The sequence below is a fragment of the Strongylocentrotus purpuratus genome, unplaced genomic scaffold (assembly GCF_000002235.5).
Source record: "Strongylocentrotus purpuratus isolate Spur 01 unplaced genomic scaffold, Spur_5.0 spur5_scaffold_2, whole genome shotgun sequence".
In the NCBI taxonomy this organism is placed as follows: Eukaryota; Metazoa; Echinodermata; class Echinoidea; order Camarodonta; family Strongylocentrotidae; genus Strongylocentrotus; species Strongylocentrotus purpuratus.
Window position 1 is genome coordinate 22,783,635 of NW_022145605.1, and position 16,610 is coordinate 22,800,244.

Below are 16,610 nucleotides of genomic sequence, written 5' to 3' on the forward strand. Positions count from 1 at the left end.
AATGTTTGCTTTGATAAAACAGATTTTTTTTTAAATTTCCCAGTGTCACAGATTGTATATTATGGGATATATTTCCATGGAACTTTCTCTGAGCCCACCTTACATTGCACAACGTGTATTAGTTATTCTCTCTTGTATTTTGTTTGCAACCCTCACGGGCTATTTATTCAATCGGTGTAGTGGTGGTCATTTTTTACCCGACTGCTAAGAAAGCATAAACACTTATTAGTAAGTAACCAGAGGACCGACGGCTTTAGGTCCTCTCTGAGAGACCTGGTAATGAGGATTGATGCCTTACCAAAGGGCACTAGCGTATCACCTTGGTTTCGAACCCGGGTCGCCGAATTACAAGACCACTGCCACCAACTGAGCTATCGTGCCTGTGCCGTATTCTTTTATGAGATAGTGAAACATTTTCTCTTGGATATTGAGCAGTCTTCTCTGGGATTTTATAATCAAAGTGCTTTTTTTCCTTCGGCATGATTTTATTACACATGTATCTTGAACGTGCATTTAATTGCTGAGTGTGGATGCGAGCATCGATCCTTGCAATGTATTTCCATGTATATGTCTAGAGAGATGGAATTTGTTCCACAGAGTAAAGGGTTGTAGTGTGAAATCTTCTACGACGAGGCTTTGATAGTTCAGACATCAAAGATTGAAAATAAGTGATTGTTCACCTTTAGATCTTGGCGATGTAAGACTGGCAATGAGAAATATTTCACATTTTTAATCCTTCTTTTCTCACACTCACACTCACACTGCAATCTTTTCAAAATTATTTTTCTTTTTATATAGAATATTGGAGTATTACAATTGCCTACTTTACATTATTGGCATATTTTGGGCTCATCTGATGAGGCGCATCAAATTAAAGTATTTGATTACTTTAATTACATGATTGTGATAAGATTATAATTCTGATATGTCTGATGCTTATGTGTTGCCATTTTTTATCTGCAAATTTGTGTCTATCGTTTATGTTAGCTGTACGCACATAAGATGTATAGTTCATCGAAAGACCTGTCAAAACCAGTGACGGAAGTTTTTATTGTGGTAGCAGTTATTTACATGGCAAGCTCATGCATGTACATTTTTTTATGCAATGTTTCTATTTTTCCATTACATTTTCTAGCTGTTGGAAATTGGGTAAATATCTAATTTGTTTTATATATATTTTGAGAAATGAAATACATGTATATGACAAATCAAGAAAAGTATTCAGTAATTTATATTGATAGATATTTTGTAATATATTGTAGATGGAATCAGTGCAATTTCTAAGGATTTGTAGATGTGTGTATCTTGTATTGTGTTAAATGATTTGTGAGAATTTCTTTACCACCTCAAATTTGATTTCCCCATTGGAAGTTTCAACTTGTAAATCTAAAACAACTCATATATATTTATATGTAAATGCAGAAAATTTAAGAACAGGAGCAGTGTATTTCCTACTGTATACACAAAATCTTGGCCAAGCCTAAGATTTAACTGGGGTAGTAATAGTAGGAGTGTCACCATGAGTTATACATTGTTACTTTTGTAAGAGCAATACCAAATGCCACTATAATGAGTATGTATCAACATTAAAATATGGAGACATCTTCATATAAAGCTTCGTCTGAAAACATTATATTTTTGGCAAATCCTTTATCCTGTTTATTAGACATTTCTCCCTTCCTACCTGTACCCAAGATGCATTATATAGCCCTTTGTACTCTATACAACTTGTCTGCAATCCCATTGTAATGATTTTTTTTTTTTTTTTTTTTTTTTTACTCGTACGACTACTCGGAGCCTCCGTAATTACATGTACAATGTCACATTTAAATGTTCCTATCAAATTCTATTGCAAGTTCTTCCAAACTTCAATCAAGTTTACGATGTAAGAATACGTATTTCTTGCCTTTTAATTCAACTGTGAAGTGATTAACAACTACTTGTGCCACTTGTTGGTATGAATCATGGTATTCGGTGGTATAAGAATTCTATCATTCTTGTTATATTTATCGTTATTAGTGCATGACCTATTCCTCCATTTAATATTTATGAGGAATTGAACCATTGGAAACTTTCATTGAGCTACGATGAAAACAGAGTAACAGATTGGCAATTTGATTTGAAAGCAATCTCATACCTTTTTGTGTGTTTTTTTTTAGGGGTGGGGGAAGGGATAACAATGATATATCACATTATCATGCCAGACCTTTGTATAATTTAGTATTTAAAAAATCACAAAGACCCAAGCGTGGGAGAATTTTTTATTCAAATTCATGTGGAAAGATGAATTAACTTACTGAATATGAACAAGAACATCATATTTATAAATTTAATGAAGTGAATCTTCATATACATTATTTCCATTTTTCATTGGGAAATTAAAATAATTTACACAACCATTTTAATAAATGGCTGCATACCAGAGTAAATCATTTAAATTAAAATGATTTTAAACACCCAAAATGCTTACAATTTTTTAGATGAACATGTCCATTTATTATTGATCTCAATATTGGTGCTATTGACAATCTGGGAGATTTTATTGTAAATAAGGATATATTGAGGACGTTTTTGAATAAAAAACAATATGAAGTTGAAAAGAAGATTACGTTGTCCTGTCTTAGTTATTTAAATGAATTTACATAAGAAGTATTGTGAGAAGGTGTTAGGCTGTCAATGACATGAAAATCACTCTTACATGAACTGTACTTACCATTATCTGATGGCTTTATTTTGTATTTACATAAATGAGTGGTGATGATGATGATGATGATGATGATGATGATGATGATGATGATGATGATGAGGTGTTGTGGTCGAGTGGATACGTCGCCGGACTGTCGATCACAAGGTCCGCGGTTCGAGTCCCGCCGCCGCACTAATGTCCTTTGGCAAGATATTGATCTACATTTGCCACACTCCACCCAGGTGAAGTAAATGGGTACCTGGTAGGAATTTATTCCTTGAAATGCAAGAGCGCTATAATGGCAGCACAGCTAAAGCCAGGGTAATAATATCTAAGTTTGGAAGCGCTTAGAGACTTATTGTGATTTGCGCTATATAAAAGCTGAATATTATTATTATTATTATTATATTATGGATACTGGGAAAAGAAGGAAGACAGGCAGACACACAGAAATACATGTACCGGTATAGTATACAATGACACTCGAGGATCTAGCTAAAACTATTCCCATCAAAGGCACATCAAATAGTACTATTGATGTTCCTGAGTGCGATTACGAATAGTATTAGCTAGTTCTGAGAATTAGTCATTGTATGTTTGTTTTATATCCCTTCCACCTGTATCATTCCTTCGACACTTTGTAATTGCATGTACCGTACTCGCATTCACATCACATCCAAAAAAGAAATTGCACGGCTCAAATGAAACATTGCTGGCTCTATATACAGGTACTGCAGTAGTGTAGTGCAGTTACTGCACGTCGTGAGCACCCACCACGCGAGTTGCCTGTGTGGAGGCATTTGAAATCCTGTATGCTCACTGAATTTTGCCAGTTTAGGGGGGGGGGGGGGGCCGGAAAACGAATAGTTCACTAAGTACTCGTCAATCTATTCTACCATTTATAATTTCAAATATGATCTTAAATTTTACCACAGAAGAAAAAAAATGAAACAATGACAAACCAAAGAAAATGTACTTGTTACATAAAATCATTTATTTCTAAAATATTTCACTATTTTGATGTCTTCATAATACCAACATATAGACGTCCATCCAATAGACATGATTGTGATAGTATTATAGTTCACATGTCTGCTGAACGACAAAAATCTCCTAAATAGCATGAGACCCCAAAAGAATACGAAGTAGGGAATTGGCTTCTTTTTTTCTTCCTTTTTTAAAGTCTTGGTAGGTTCAACTCAAATGCACACAACATTGTGTTATAAAAGTGACAAAATGTTGATCTTTGGAAGAACCTAAATATTTTTAACAGTTGTTCATATATTGTGCTGATAAGCATACCCGACTATTCCTGACATTATTTAAATGTTTGGGGCCATGACATGCGATGTCTAATATTGTAAAAGTTGTTATAATATGGGGGCCACTGATAATTTGTTAGGTCAAGTCCGCGGTTGAGGAAGAGTCTTGCTACTGGTTATCTTAAAATCTTAAAATCATTTGAAGAAGCGTGCCATGTACACAATACGGAATGATAAAAGTCATCAATATCTTTCTTTCCTGTGCACAATACATTGCATCAAATGCACACAATCATCAAAGGACAAAATTTCGATCTTTGGATGAATGTACACAATTTCTACAGCTGTTCATCTTGTGCAGCTAAACAAATATGACTATTCCTGACATAATTTAATTGTTTGGGGCCATTTTACAGATAAAAGTGAAAAAGATATTGAAGGGGCCATGTGGTTTCATCAATGTACATGTACATGCCAGATTATTCCATTGTAATCCATGACATCACAGTGCTTCTACACAAAGCAATAAGCCAGTTCGCGGTAGCAGTATGAGCGTGAGCAGATAAAGGTCATTGCAGAACAAATTGTGAAATACACGGAAAGTCATGTAATCATGTAACAGGTAGTGCACTCCATGATGCACAGGTGGAAGTATTCTTTGAAAAGGGGAAACGAAGGCTTTTGATGTAGCCCATCCACGGCTGTAGGAGTGATTACTTCAAAATGTACAAGGTGGGACCTCTTCATATTCTGGGTCATTTGGGACATGTGCTAACCGTGAACTGGTCTATTACGCTGTCCCCTATAATATCAAGTTCGTTCATTGATGAGGTACGAGAGAAAGAGAGAGAGAGGGAGAGAGATCAACGCTTCTTCTTGTCCCTCTTCTTCCTTGCCTCTGCTCTCTTCTGGCCCCTCATGTCCTTCTTCATCCTGGGGTCGACGACCTTGAAAGGACCTTTGACCCCACTGGGTCGACTGACCCTCTTGGTGGACTGGTGCTTCCTGGTGACTACGTACTTGACGTCCTTCTTCTTGGTTTGCCCTATCTTCATCTTCTTGTACAGACTGCAAGGGAAGTAAAGAGAGAGAGAGAGAGAGAGAGAGTTAGAAATAATCACATACCAGTAAGGGCAAAAGAACATCTCTGAAACTGAATGTTCTGTATGAAATGATGTCTGGTACATATCAAATAACTTTCATTAGCTAAAAATTTAGGGAGATTAGAAACAAATATATAATATTGTAGTTAATTAAAGAAAGTAAAACTCTCAATTACCGGGTATTTAACGTCATTTCATTAATCCCCCTGTCTCTACTAGGAAGTTGCTTATTGCTTCCATATTTTTAAGCTAGTATATTAAGTGACCTTTGAAAATTGTATAACCCATTGACAATTCAATATGAATCCATTTCATGTTTTACAGAAAACAAAATGTATGTAATGCAGTTACTTGAAAGATAAAGTTGAATTGCATTATTCGCATTGTGAATGAAACGTTGTGAAATCGATCAGTAAAGGTTGATTATCTAGCATGTAAATATTGGTGTGTACTGCAAGGTTCTAGAATCATCAAAATGATAAGAAATTTGGCCAAGTCTTGGCAAAGTTACAAACACTGTACACAGAAAGATGTATATGGGACTACACAAACATGTGGCATAAAAATCTGTCCCAGTTTTTATGATCTTACATGCCATATTTTAATAGAATATGAAGGCATTTAAAGAGCCATGCTTTTCACAGAATATTTTTTATCTGATGTTATTCCACATATGCATAATACAATGATAACGCACACAAATTATTTTCCATCTCTTCTCAGAACTCAACCTTCTCTTTTAGTGAAATGATCTTCAAAATTATCTCCCCGTCTCAACCAAACAGAAGATGAGACTCACTTCTTCATTTGACTCATCTTCTCCGTCTCCGAGGTGTCCACCAGGTCACTGATCACCTCTGCTTTCTTCCGCAGCTTCTCCAACTTGACGATTTGCTTCTTCTTCTTCCTCGCCTTGGCCTCGGCGACCTTCTTGATGGGACGGGCATTGACCTCCCGCAGCCTCGCACGGTACTCTGCAACAAGCTCCTGTAACGAGATAAGGAAAGTAATCGTAATGGAGATAATGTTTTGGTGGGATGGGCATTGGAATTGGTACAGTACCCTACAACTATCAAATAATAATATTAATAGGCAATTCTATAGCTCCATCTATCACTTATTATTACCCCGGCTTTAAAAACCTTCAAGACTTTTCCACCTACATGTAGTACCACAGACCAACTAGCCCCAAGATCAAGTATCATTCAGTCAGTCACAACTATGACCTTTTGAAATACAAGGATGGTACTAGGTAGCAATCATCCTGGAGGGTGTTTCACAAAGATCCCAAGTCAAACTTAACTCTCAGTTAGACTTAAACATTATGGAGAGCATTATGGAGAGCAAATGTAGATTCCATAACTCTCCTTCCTTTTCCTGTTCCTCTTCTTGACATCGCTGGGCATTGTAGCTTTAAAATGAAATATATTCGAAAGCGAAAATTTAAGTATTTTAGACGCTGGATAAATTCCACATCAAGAACATGAAATCTCCTTGATAATAGAAAATATGAATGATTTAAATCAATATTTATGCCTTAAAAAAAAATTACAAAATATTTTCATGGATGCAAACAGCTTTCCATAACTTTTAAGTTCAACTTAGGATCTTTGTGAAACGCCCCCCAGAATAACTATGATTTCTGAGATTATCCTCGCAAAGAGATAGGTTTCCATGGGTGGTCATTATCTAGAAGGGGGCGGGTCAGGGGTAGTTACTGGCCAGCTTGTAGGCAGTAGAGGGGGTTGATTGTTCTGCTCATTATCTAACCTTGGTAACGGGCGTGTTTCTCCTGCAGTGCCTAGTCTCATCCGATCTCAGCCAATCAGGGATCCTGTCCTGGTCTCCATACGAATACCTGACATTAAAGAATACAATCGTTTTCATTGAGACTTGTCCTTGAAGTCTTAACAACCTCACCAACTAGTAGTGTAGTTTGTGTATTTCCCTATCTTGTTCAAAAGTCTCACAATAGACCAATATTTAGAATTTAATGATTAATTACATATAAAGTTGAGTTCTGGTCATGCGATTGCATTGTGAAAGAAACGGTGCAGAATCGATCAGAAAAAGTTGATCATGTAGCTTATAAGTATTGGTGTGTACTCCAAGGTTCTGGAGTCATCAAAATGATAAGAAATTTGGCCCATATAGCAAAAGAAATTTGTTAGTAACGGACATTCCCATGTTCGTCACCATTCAGTCAGATATTCAGAATTACTCTAAACTATGTCTCTTGTCTATGTCATTCTAAACAGATTGCCTTACTTCATTAAAGTATAGTAAAACCCATTTTTGTCTACCACCTCTACAGAAAGACCATCTCTTTTCAATTTTTTCTCCTGAACATTAGTTCTCATTGCACCGTTACTTCTCTCTCTAAATTCTGTAGAACTATGAGGCCTAAAAAATAAAAGATGTTGTATTTCCCTTTGCGACCGACCGCAAAATCTTGAAATCTACGGTCTGCTTTAGAAAAAAAATAATAAAAAATTACAGTTTTTTAGAAAAAAATGTATTAAGGCATTCAAAACTGAAAAATATCAGCCCAAGGAGGGAGTTTAAAAAAAAGTAAAAAATAAATATATTTCAGACCGACCGACCCATGTTTTGGCACCTAAAAGGCAATACAACATATTTTTTTTTAAGGCCTGAGGTGATACATGTTACAAGATTGATGACAAGATGAAGAGGATGTATGGCAGGCATACCTATGGTAAGCATGTTCAATGATCTGTCTGGTTGCTTTCTTTGATGTAGCCATCATGGTACCCAGAGCCAGTCCCTCAGGGTCCAAATGCTGTTTGATTTTTGCTGCAAGTGAGAGAAAAGAAATAGGTATTCAATTAAATTAAATTAAATTCTTTTTATTCATCCAAATTCACAAGAATACATGGAATTTGTTTTGGTCACACATTGTAAAATATGTAATATATATATATATATATATATGAAAATGAAAAAGAAAAAACTATATTGTTGTGTTTATAATCATAGAAGAACCATCAAAATAAATGATAGACAACATAAACATCACAATAGGACCAGGGGGGTGTTTCACAAAACTTGTCATCAGTGACAAATGACAGTTTTTTTTTTAAAAGCTAGTGAAATTCTTGCTTCTAAATGGAGGATCCTTGTCATATAAGCAAGACAGCATGAAAATTACTGCTGTAGTTATCTTTTGTGTCAAAATTATGCATTTATTTATTTTCAAATTATAAACAAGGGAAACGCTCTCGGCGGTCTCGCCTGCATAACGCAATTCAATATGATAAACCAGAACGTCAATGACGTAGCGCTCATCCGCATCTCACAACAACAAATATCGTAAATTTTATGTGGTACACTTTTGAACTGGTCAAAAATAGTAAGATTAAACGAGAACTTACCGTTTGAAGTTTGATCTTTATTTTATGAATATTTAGGAGGAAGTTATTACATGAGATCCCGCCAAGCGCATGCGCAGTCAATATTCAAAGCTACAAATGTGGCTACTCTCAATAGTAAGGAACAGGGAACTTACACTTAAGTTTGAAGTTTGGGTGGGTGAGGAGGGCATGTAATAACTTCCTCCTAAATATTCATAAAATAAAGATCAAACTTCAAACGGTAAGTTCTCGTTTAATCTTACTATTTTATTTCATATTTCGTCGTTCGAAATTACATGAGATTTTGAAGCATAGTAGTCACATTTGGAACAACCAACATGTACGGAAAAGTGAACACTGATTATGCAGATTGAATTGAATGCTTCTAATCAATGACTCACCATATTTGACATTTATTGTAGTCTGTTCATACATGTGGCAAAACATTTCACATACAAGACGTCCATATATAAGATGTCATAATGTTGCAAAAACATTGTTCGTTTCTGTATCTAGTTTATTCTAGACATCTGGTTTCTTAATCCCAGTTCTATTAAATAGACAGCTGGTCTCTTAATGCCAGTTCTATTGAAAAACCTTCTGATGCAGTTCTTAAAGCAGTGTGCTATCTTGTAAGACTGCCTGGGTAAAGTTTCTCTTGTTTTCAAAAGGTTTCCTGTAGAACTTCCTAAACGTTTTCTCTGAAGACCATCCTGCTCGGGCTAGGATCTGGTCCATTGGAAGTGCTGCCTTGGCAGCTGCTGAAGTTGATGCTGCCCGCGTTGAATGAGCCTTATAAACGTTTGTATCCACACCTGCTCTTTTCAAGCAGGTCTTGATCCAGCGAGATAAGGTTTGAGTTGTTACTCTATTATGAGGTCTGGTGTAACTTACAAAGAATGAGTTCTCATTCCCACGAAGTGGTCCTGTGCGCTGGACATAATGTTTCACATATTTTACAATACACAATCTTCTATCAGGTGGATATGCTTCCAATTTAAAATTAAAATCGGTATTTCCTGGTTTGCTTTGCTTCAAGTGTTCATCCAAATGAAAAACCACAAAGCCCCCTTTCAGGGTCATCTTGTTAGTCTTCAATATATGCAAGGTTTGCACTCTCTGTGCCGATACAAGAGCCATTAGCATACATACTTTGAGTGTTAAATCTCTGAGGTTTAAGGAGTTTACTGGAGACAATTTTCTTAGAAAATTGAGGACTGGACTAATATTCCATATTTCTGTATATCTAGGTACGACAGGTCTGAGTTGAAAAACACCTCTCATCAGTCTGGTTATAAGTGGGTGAGTACTTATTGTCTGATTACTGTCAACGAGAATCAGAAAAGTGGATAAAGCGCTACGAGCTGTATTGATCGCACTGTAGCTAAGGTTCCTGTCATGAAATAAACTACTAAGGAATTCTAGTACCGTTTCCACCTCGGCTTGGAGGTAACTCGTATTCCTGCTGTGGCAAAATCTTCGCCACTGTGTGATGTACACTTGGTACTGCTTGCAGGTTGATGCTCTCCATGAAGCTGTAATGATATCCACTGTTCGTCTGCTTAGTCCCCGATTCTCAAAATGTTGCCGCATAACCTGCAACATAAGAGGTCAATATTAGCATTAAGAGGGTGGGTGGTGTTTAACACAGGAAGGAGTAGCAAATCTTCTTGCCTCTGGATAAACAGTGGCTCTCCTTCCATCATGCTAACCAACTGAGGGAACCACGCCTGAGTAGGCCAATTAGGGACCAGAAGTAACCCTCTAGCTTTATCCTCTCTGATTTTTTGCAAGCATTTGGGGATCATACAGAACGGTGGGAATGCATAGAATGCAAAAGGTTTCCAATCTAGCGTAAATGCGTCAACTGCAAAAGCCCCAGGGTCTGGGTGCCAAGTGACATATTTCTCTACTTGAGCATTTAGTCTCGAGGCGAACAGGTCTATTTCTGGTACACCAAAGTGGGAAACTATTCTATCGAACACTTGTCTGTTTAGTTTCCATTCTGTTCGATCATTAAATTTCCTGGATCTTTCATCTGCTATAGTATTGAGCCGACCAGGTACATGGGCTGCGGAGACCCAAATATTTCGAGAAATGCACCACTGCCAAATTTCTCTCGTCATCTTGTCACACATTGCGGACTTGCAGCCTCCCATGTGATTTAAATAAGCCACTGCAGTGGTATTATCTATTCTTACCATCACATGAACGTTACGCTTATTCATGCAAAAGGATTTTATCCCCAACCCAGCGGCTAGGGTTTCCAGGAAATTTATTTCATTGTTTCGTGCCCTTTCTGCCTCAAATTCATTCCAACGACCCCCTGTTTGCTTCTGGAGGTCAGTAGCTCCCCATCCAAGGCCACTGGCATCTGTGTGCAATTCTAAGTCAGGTTTTTTCCTAACAATTGGGGAGGAGGCCATAGAAACATTGTTCATCCACCACTTTAACTCCTCTTTTGCCTCAAGGGACAACTTCATCTTTCTGTCAAAATGACCCCTGTTTTGTCTGAGGGCTGCAATTTTGTCCCTTTCCATTGATCTATAGTATAAGGGGCCATACTCAACCGCAGGGAAAGTTGCTATGACCTTCCCAATCACTCGTGCTACCATTCGTATTGATGGGAGGTACGTGCCCATTAATTCACGGCATAAATCTTTCACTTCTTGTGCCTTTGTTTGAGGCAATTTAACAATCATACTCTCAGTGTTAAGAATGAAGCCAAGAAAGGCTAGTTCACGTGTTGGGGTGAGCACTGATTTTTTAGTGTGAATGAGGAATCCTAATTCTGAGAGGATCTTGGTTGTTGCACTCACACTCTCTTTCAGCTTTTCTTTTGTTTCACCAATAATTATGGTGTCGTCCAAATATCCTATGACTGTATGACCTGCTTGTCGCAGTTCGGCAAAGACTGGCTTCAGCAATTTTGTGAACAGTCTGGGGGCTGTGCTGAGCCCATTAGGTAAGGCTGCAAATTGCCAGCGCTCACCCTGCCACATGAACCTCAAGTATTTTCTACTATTTGGGTCTACTGGAATGGAGTAATAAGCATCTTGGAGGTCGATTGATGCAAGATAACAGTGCGGAGAAATCAAGTGCTTGGCAGTGTGGATGTTATCCATCTTAAAGTGTTGTACATTCAGACTTTGATTAAGCTCTGATAAGTCTAAGATCATACGAGTACCCCCATCTTTCTTGGGTCTCGTGAAGATGTTTGAGAGGAATTCTCCCTCTTCAAATGAGCAAGGTTCTATTACGTTTTTTGCTTGTAGAGCCAAGATTTCTTTAGTAATCTGATTTATTTCTAAAGGGCTCTTTTTGTAGCCGTAGAGGGGCTTATTTCTTGAGGGAACCCCTTTCGAATAATCAAATTCGATCTCATAGCCTCGCACTGCCGATAGCAGAAATAGATCTGACGTTAATTCACGCCATCTACGATAGAAATATATCAATCGACCTCCAACAGGCACATTTGAGATGCATTCTTGTTGTAATGTATATGAAGTAGAAGGAGCATTAACATTCTCACAATATTCATATGTGCTACTTACCTCTTTGGGTAATGGTGTAGCTATTTCCTCCTTGCTGCCTGTGGCCGCTGGAAGGATTGGGTCTGTTTTCCCATGCTCATCGTCTGGGTGTGAGGCGGAGCTCTGTATGGTCTGCCTCATTGGGTTCGCTGGCCTAAAAAAGGCGTGTTGTAGTTCCCACTTGCGGGCCTGCTACTTGGAAAAGTTTGTGATGTGCCGGTGGCACGGTTCCATCCTTGTCTGCGGTATTGAAAAGTGCTGGACGCTTGCGTCCTGTACGGATGGTACTGGGGGCGGGGTGTACGTTGTCCACGCACCACGCCAGATGCAGCTTTTTGTTGTTCTGTAAGATCTTTGACTCTCTTTGTTAAGTCATCGCCAAATAAGTACTGACTCACTGGTGTGGCAGGTTTGCAAAGATGTGAGTACTTGGCATTTAAGTCTGGCTTAATCTGATCTTTGCGTAAGCAGTTGATTTCAAAGTTTGTGTTACACAGCAATGCCAATGCATCCTGTTGTGTCTCAGATAGGCTATCGGGGGACAGAGTTTGAATAAAAGCTGTGAGTCCCCTTGTCAAAGGCTTTTGGATTCTTTGCAGTTTCAAATCACGGCTTCTCGTTTGCGAGGATAGGTTTTCCCATATTGCTGCATTCACTTTGGGGCAACACAGTGGAGTACAATTGCTTGGAGGAGGGTATTTCCCTCCAGCTTCCTCCAACACATTTTCCTCTAGCTGGTGGGACATGAGGTACATGGCAGACTTTGCTAAATCATCGTGGATCGCGCCACCAACCCCAGTAGGGATAGCAAATTTCTGAGCCAGGGCAGGAACTTTGTCCTCATTCTCCTGGTCTAAAGTCAAACCTGGTGCAACAGTTTCGTTGACATCACCCTCATCCATGCTGCCAATGTCATATGACGTAGGGCATTGGCCCATGTTTCCAGTGTCAATATGCTCAAAATCATCATCATCATGTTCAACTTCACGAAATCTCACGTTCGTCGCAGCTGTATCCCCTGTGGGGCGAGTTGCAGATTGACAAGGCAAAAAATCCACCATTCTCTCCATTAAGGATTCCAATTTGTCAAGTCTTCCTCGTAAATCCGTGAAGTCCTCCTTTCCTTCAGGCTTTTTGCCCTTCTTTTTAGGCCCAGAGTTCTTAGACTCATTCGAGGCAGGCTTTGCCAAGACACTTTTGCGTTTCGTATCGGAGGATTTCACTGCCGATGAGCGCTTTGGCTCAGGCTTCGTAGAGGGGCCCGCGGCGGTTTCGCCCGGGGAAGTTCCGGCTTTAGCCGTGCTCAGCGTTTCGCTGGTTTTCTGCTTGGTGCTGCCTGACGGAGACGCCATCGTGTACGTGGAAATCGGAACAAAACTTCGATTTTTGATATACAAACAGCACAGATTCTCAAAAGTCTTCCAAAAACATGAAAAAGGAGAGTTTCTCTCCCTAATGAAGTATTTTTTCGAAACCGGTGGTCCGAAAAAACGCCGAAAATTAGGTATTTTGACTGCTGAGGGAAAGTTACTTTCCCTGTAAAATTCAAATGCGCGGCGAATTGACTGCGCATGCGCTTGGCGGGATCTCATGTAATTTCGAACGACGAAATATGAAATAAAATAGAAATTTGATGCCCTGGAAGGGACATAATTTCATTTCATTTGCATAAAGTACCATAAATAATCAATGGAGCAAAATCTCACAATTCTGTGTAGAAGTTTATTGTTCCAAATTTAGCTCTACCAGATAAGGCAAAATCGGTCAAGAAATGAGGGAAAAGAAGCAATTTTTGTTATTTTTGGAATAAATTTGCATAAATTACCATAATTAATTAATGGAGAACAATTTCAAAATTCTGAATAGAAGGTTAGTGTACCAAAGTTAGCTCTACGATATAAAGCAAACCAAATCAAAATCGGTCAAGAAATGAAGGAGAAGAAGCCTTTTTTGTGATTTCGAATAAATTTGCATAAATTAGCATAGATAATGAATTTCACGATTCTGTGTAGAAATTTTAAATCCCCTCCTAGCCCTATCATATGAAACAATCAGAATCAAAATCGGTTGAAAAATAACGAAGAAGAAGCATTTTGAAAATCTTAATGTTGATGCCACAACAAAGTCTAAGTTTGTTGACCTTAAATGGCCTTTGACCTTAACTTAGTGACCTGAAATTCGACTCACATGATTAGAGAGACTTGATAACCCTATAGTCCAAGTTTCATTGACTAAGAACTTATACTTTCAAAATTATATCAAAAATTCAAAAACTTAACCTTAGGTTAAGTTTTCGATGATGATGCTACAACATAGTCCAAGTCTGTTGACCTGAAATGACCTTTGACCTTGACTTTGTGATCTGAAATTCTACTCACATGATTGGGGATACTTGATTACCCTATAGTCAAAGTTTCATTGACTAAGAACTTATACTTTAACTAGATGGAATTCGACTGCGCGCAGTCGAAAATGATGCCTCCGTCATAGAGCAATTTTACAAACCAAAACAGAAGAAATTTTTCGAATTCAAGTTCAATTGTAATCCATTGACAGGTTCTCAGAATATCGTGATTACAAGCAATTTCTCATACACATAAATGACCCTTTGATCTTTGACCTCATGACCCTAAAATCTACTCAGTTCATTGGCTCGGCAAGATGTCCTGAGTTAAATAGTAATCCATCTGTCAGTTCTAATGAGAATGCGTTCACAAGCTATTTTTGCATACATAATGAGCCCATGACCTTTGACCTTTGACCTTATGAACCAAGAATCTACTCAGTTCATTGGCTCTGCAAGTAACATACATGACCTAATTTTGGCAGGAATCCATCTATCGCTTCTTGAGATAACGCGGTCACGAGCTGTTTTTGCATACATAATGTGCGCTTTGGCCTTTGACCTTTGACCTCATGACCCCTTAATCTAATCAGTTCATCGGCTCTGCAAGTAACATACATGACCTATGTTTGGCAGCAATCCATCAATCGGTTCTTGAGATAACGCGATCACGAGCTGTTTTCGCATACATAATGAGCCCTGTGACCTTTGACCTTTAACCTCGTGACCCCAAAATCTAATCAGTTCATTGGCTCTGCAAGATACATACATGACCAAAGTTTGGCAGGAATCCATCCATCGGTTCTTCAGATAACGCGATCACGAGCTGTTTTTGCATACCTAATGAGCCCTGTGACCTTTGACCTTTGACCTCGTGACCCCAAAATCTAATCAGTTCATCGGCTCTGCAAGATACATACATGACCAAAGTTTGGCAGGAATCCATCAATCGGTTCTTCAGATAACGCGATCACAAGAACGGGACGTACGTACAGACGTACGTACAGACGTACGGACGGACGGACGGACGGACGGTACTACTCACGACAGTATGCTTGTGAGATTTTTGTCTTGTGTGTCTGAAAAAAAGGGGTATCTTGTGTGTCTTTTCATTTTTTCCTTCTAAAGACTACTTGTGTGTCTTAATTCCCAACTTCTTGTGTGTTTGTCTAAAATTAAATGAAAATGCATCTTGTGTGTTTTTTAATACAATATGTGTTGAGACTGGTTTTTAAAATTAAAATTAAGGCTTGTATGCCCAAAAGACATTATTGTCTACCTCTATCCAAGTCAGGAAAATTAAGGCTTGTGTCCCGCAAAAACACATCATTTACCCGCCTAAGTCGTGAAAATTGAGGCTTGTGTGGCAGAAAAGACGATCAGCTACCCTGTCCAAGACAAGAAAATTAAGGCTTGTGTGCCTAACAAACTTGATGTCCAAAAAGTATACAACTATTTATTTGTGACTTTTGAATGACCAAAAAATTGATTTATCTTTTTTCCTCATTGAATAGAAACATCACACACATATAATACAGGTAATGCAATAATATTCCAATGCTGTGGAGGAACCAATGAAAAGCAGAAAAACATTACATGTATTATATACCCCTGTCCAAGTCAAGAAAATTAAGGCTTGTGTGGCAGAAAAACATTACATGTATTATATACCTCTGTCCAAGTCATGAAAATTAAGGCTTGTCATGGCAGAAAGATTATTTACCCCTGTCCAAGTCAAGAAAATTAAGGCTTGTGTGGCATAAAAACATTACATGTATTATATACCTCTGTCCAAGTCATGAAAATTAAGGCTTGTGTGGCAGAAAGACATTACATGTATTATATACCCCTGTCCAAGTCAAGAAAATTAAGGCTTGTGTGGCAGTAAGACATTATTGTCTACCCCTGTCCAAGTCAAGAAAATTAAGGCTTGTGTGGCAGAAAAACATTACATGTATTATATACCTCTGTCCAAGTCATGAAAATTAAGGCTTGTGTGGCAGTAAGACATTATTGTCTACCCCTGTCCAAGTCAAGAAAAGTAAGGCTTGTGTGGCAGAAAAACATTACATGTATTATATACCTCTGTCCAAGTCAAGAAAATTAAGACTTGTGTGGCAGTAAGACATTACATGTATTATATACCCCTGTCCAAGTCAAGAAAATTAAGGCTTGTGTGGCAGAAAGACATTACATGTATTATATACCCCTGTCCAAGTCATGGATATTAAGGCTTGTGTGGCAGTAAGACATTACATGTATTATATACCCCTGTCCAAGTCAAGAAAATTAAGGCTTGTGTGGCAGAAAA

General features: G+C 38.2%; 2 protein-coding genes across 4 annotated transcripts in view; both read right to left on the reverse strand.

Moving 5' to 3' along the window:
• Positions 1 to 4,792: 4,792 nt before the first annotated feature.
• The window catches only part of LOC100890423 (pre-rRNA 2'-O-ribose RNA methyltransferase FTSJ3), a 33,287-nt gene continuing 21,469 nt past the window's right edge, over positions 4,793 to 16,610 (reverse strand). The window contains exons 13-16 of the mRNA XM_030992003.1: positions 7,763 to 7,865; positions 6,822 to 6,909; positions 5,851 to 6,038; positions 4,793 to 5,016 (exon numbers count right to left, since the gene is read on the reverse strand). Of these exons, the coding sequence (XP_030847863.1) occupies positions 4,812 to 5,016; positions 5,851 to 6,038; positions 6,822 to 6,909; positions 7,763 to 7,865 (584 nt within the window). The 3' untranslated portion in view covers positions 4,793 to 4,811. The remainder of the gene's footprint in view (positions 5,017 to 5,850; positions 6,039 to 6,821; positions 6,910 to 7,762; positions 7,866 to 16,610) is intronic.
• Positions 8,764 to 13,581, reverse strand: LOC115926751. 3 transcript variants are annotated; one of them, XR_004065247.1, is made up of 2 exons: positions 11,977 to 13,581; positions 8,764 to 10,018 (listed from the first exon to the last, which is right to left on the reverse strand). XR_004065247.1 is itself a non-coding variant. In XM_030992004.1 (2 exons), exons 1-2 carry the CDS (start codon positions 12,094 to 12,096, stop codon positions 9,035 to 9,037), a joined length of 1,104 nt encoding a protein of 367 aa, XP_030847864.1. In that variant the 5' UTR covers positions 12,097 to 13,573; the 3' UTR covers positions 8,764 to 9,034. The 3 variants fall into 3 exon arrangements, 2 of the variants coding, with proteins under 2 accessions (XP_030847864.1, XP_030847865.1); XM_030992004.1 differs by having other exon boundaries at positions 11,977 to 13,573; XM_030992005.1 differs by lacking the exon at positions 11,977 to 13,581 and adding an exon at positions 10,871 to 11,934 and having other exon boundaries at positions 8,764 to 10,808.